This window comes from Pinus tabuliformis, chromosome Q (genome assembly GCF_031772625.1).
Source record: "Pinus tabuliformis cultivar Carrire ecotype Pingquan chromosome Q, CPIR1, whole genome shotgun sequence".
NCBI lineage: Eukaryota > Viridiplantae > Streptophyta > Pinopsida > Pinales > Pinaceae > Pinus > Pinus tabuliformis.
The window spans coordinates 1,035,389,726-1,035,391,986 of NC_142296.1; the positions used below are offsets into that span (position 1 = coordinate 1,035,389,726).

At 48.7% G+C, this 2,261-nt stretch overlaps 1 protein-coding gene across 1 annotated transcript; it reads right to left on the reverse strand.

Annotated features, from left to right (window-relative positions):
- Positions 1 to 436: 436 nt before the first annotated feature.
- Positions 437 to 1,510, reverse strand: LOC149223032 (uncharacterized). The gene has a single exon (XM_089387762.1). It carries the CDS (start codon positions 1,508 to 1,510, stop codon positions 437 to 439), a length of 1,074 nt encoding a protein of 357 aa, XP_089243888.1.
- Positions 1,511 to 2,261: the final 751 nt, after the last annotated feature.

The window sequence follows — 2,261 nt, forward strand, 5'->3', positions numbered from 1 at the left end:
GAGTGTGAGCGTTTCCATAGCCCACCCAGGGGTCGGCACCTATCTGAATCTTAGACCCGGATCTAATTCTCCATGTCAATCCACTGTGGATAAGCTCCTTCATGTTGATTACAACCTTCCAGATAATAGAAATGTTATTACGTCTGATGTCTTGTCTGATCCAGTCGAGGACAATTATAGGACGAATATAATTAGAAACTGCAACCTTCGTCCAAAGGCTGTTATTGTTTAGCAGTTGCCATCCTAATTTAGAAGCCAATGCTTGTGAGAAGGTGCCCGCCTCTTGATGCCCCATCCTCCCCAGCTCTTTAGTAAGGCCAAAGAATCCCAGCTCATCCCCGGTTTATTAGATGACTCTAGCATGGATCCCCAGAGGTATACTGTCGCGCCTGCAAAACCTGTGTTGCTTCCAGTTCTCCCATGCTAACTTCCTTTGTCAGATCCAGCCCACTTGCTCGTCCACAAATCTGGGAAAAGTTTGTGCTGTGTGCAAGATCTCCGCCATTGTGGCATGAGGAGGCTCCTTGTATATCTTCTTAAAGTGTGCCATAGCTAAGTATGAAAGCCCTTGGAGGGTATTAACTGTAGTTTCGTCCTCCTTCTTGAGTTCCCAGATGGTGTTGATTTCCTTTCTCCCATTAGCGTGTCTATGAAAAAACTTAGTGTTTTCATCTCCCTCTTTGAGCCAAATAGCTCGGCTGCGAAGTCTCCAGCATTCTTCCCTTTCTTTCAAAACTTGTGCCCTTTTGTGGAGTAGATCAGCCAGCTTATCCTTTTGTTCCTGCGAGGTAAGAATCCCCTCCGAATCCTCCTCCATTTTAGCAATTTCTTCCTTAGCTGATTTGAGAAGTTGCTCATCCTGCTCCTTTTTCCTCCTTACCCATTCTATAGAGATCTTCTTCAGCTCACACATATTATGGGCAAATCCTTCAGTGATGAGTCCTTCTGAATCCACCAGGTGGGCCTTCCAATAATCACTGACTGCCTTTATGTAGCTTGCATCCTTTAACCATGTAGAGTTGAATTTAAAGGGGGCTTTGGGCTTGTTGTGGGCAGTTGTCAGCTCCAAATAGATTGGCCTATGGTTAGAGACTCCTCCCGAGCCTATCCACTGACTGACCTGATAGCCTCGATTGACTAAGGCTTCTCTGATAAGGAAAAAATCCAAACGCCTGGCCAGACTGGCCGCTCCAGTTCTATTATTCCTCCAAGTTGGCTGGATCTTAGCCGAGGGGATGTCTATAAGGCTATGGGAATCCAACAAGTCTTCAAAGAATACAGATAGAGGATCTGCCTGGGCGCTAGGTCCCCAAGAATCCGCAAAACCCATCAAGAAATTTAGGTCGCCTTCGAGAATGATATGGTCTTCTTGGAAGGTAGTGGAGGAGAGCAATCTCCGCCAGTAGACCTCCCGGTCCTGGTAGGGCCCATAGATGTTGATAAGCCTTAAATTGGATTCCAGGGCCGACGAGTAGATGTCGATACCCAGAAAACCCACCCCCCCAGACATTGAGCAACCTAATTGAGCAGTTGCAGAAACCTACTGATACACCCCCTGAGCGACCTATCACATCCAGTGAATAGAAGGTCCAACAAGGGAGCCAAGATTCTAGGAGGGGTGAGATGGAGCTGTCAGGTCTAAGAGTTCCTGTAAGAATATAATGTCTGCGGGTTCCGAATGAAGTAGGCATCTCATGGCTAGTTTTTTCCCCGTGCTAGCCAACCCTCTGCAGTTGGAGGACAGGATCTTCATGGAGGGAGAGAGGATGGGGCGCCTTCTTCTCTAAGACCCCATGGAATTTGGGATTGTCTGCTAGAAACTATCTCTGCTCCTACCTGGTGCCTAGCCTTTGAAAGGTGGGAGGGCCACCCAAAGGGGAGCTTAGGGAGAAAGGGGAAAGAGATGGACCCAAAGCCAATCATATCCTTGCCAAGCGAGTGGAATTTCGAACACATCGGGTAACTGTGGTCCTTACAGGGAGAGTGCTGCAGGGGGGAGAGGGGAAGGGATCTGGGAAGGGAGGGCAGGGGAGGAGAGCCCATGGAGGGGAAGACCACCATGGGGCAGGTGAAGATTGGGAAGGGGATGTAAAGAGGGGGAAGAGGGGGGAGCAAAGGAAACATGAGGGGAGGGGGGATGCTTCGGATATACCACCGGGGGGGAAGGACCAGGCGAAAGCAATGCAGAAGACATAATAATATTAGATGCGGATTTAACAGAGAGAGATATAGAGGGATCCATACTTGCGGTGAAAGCCTCC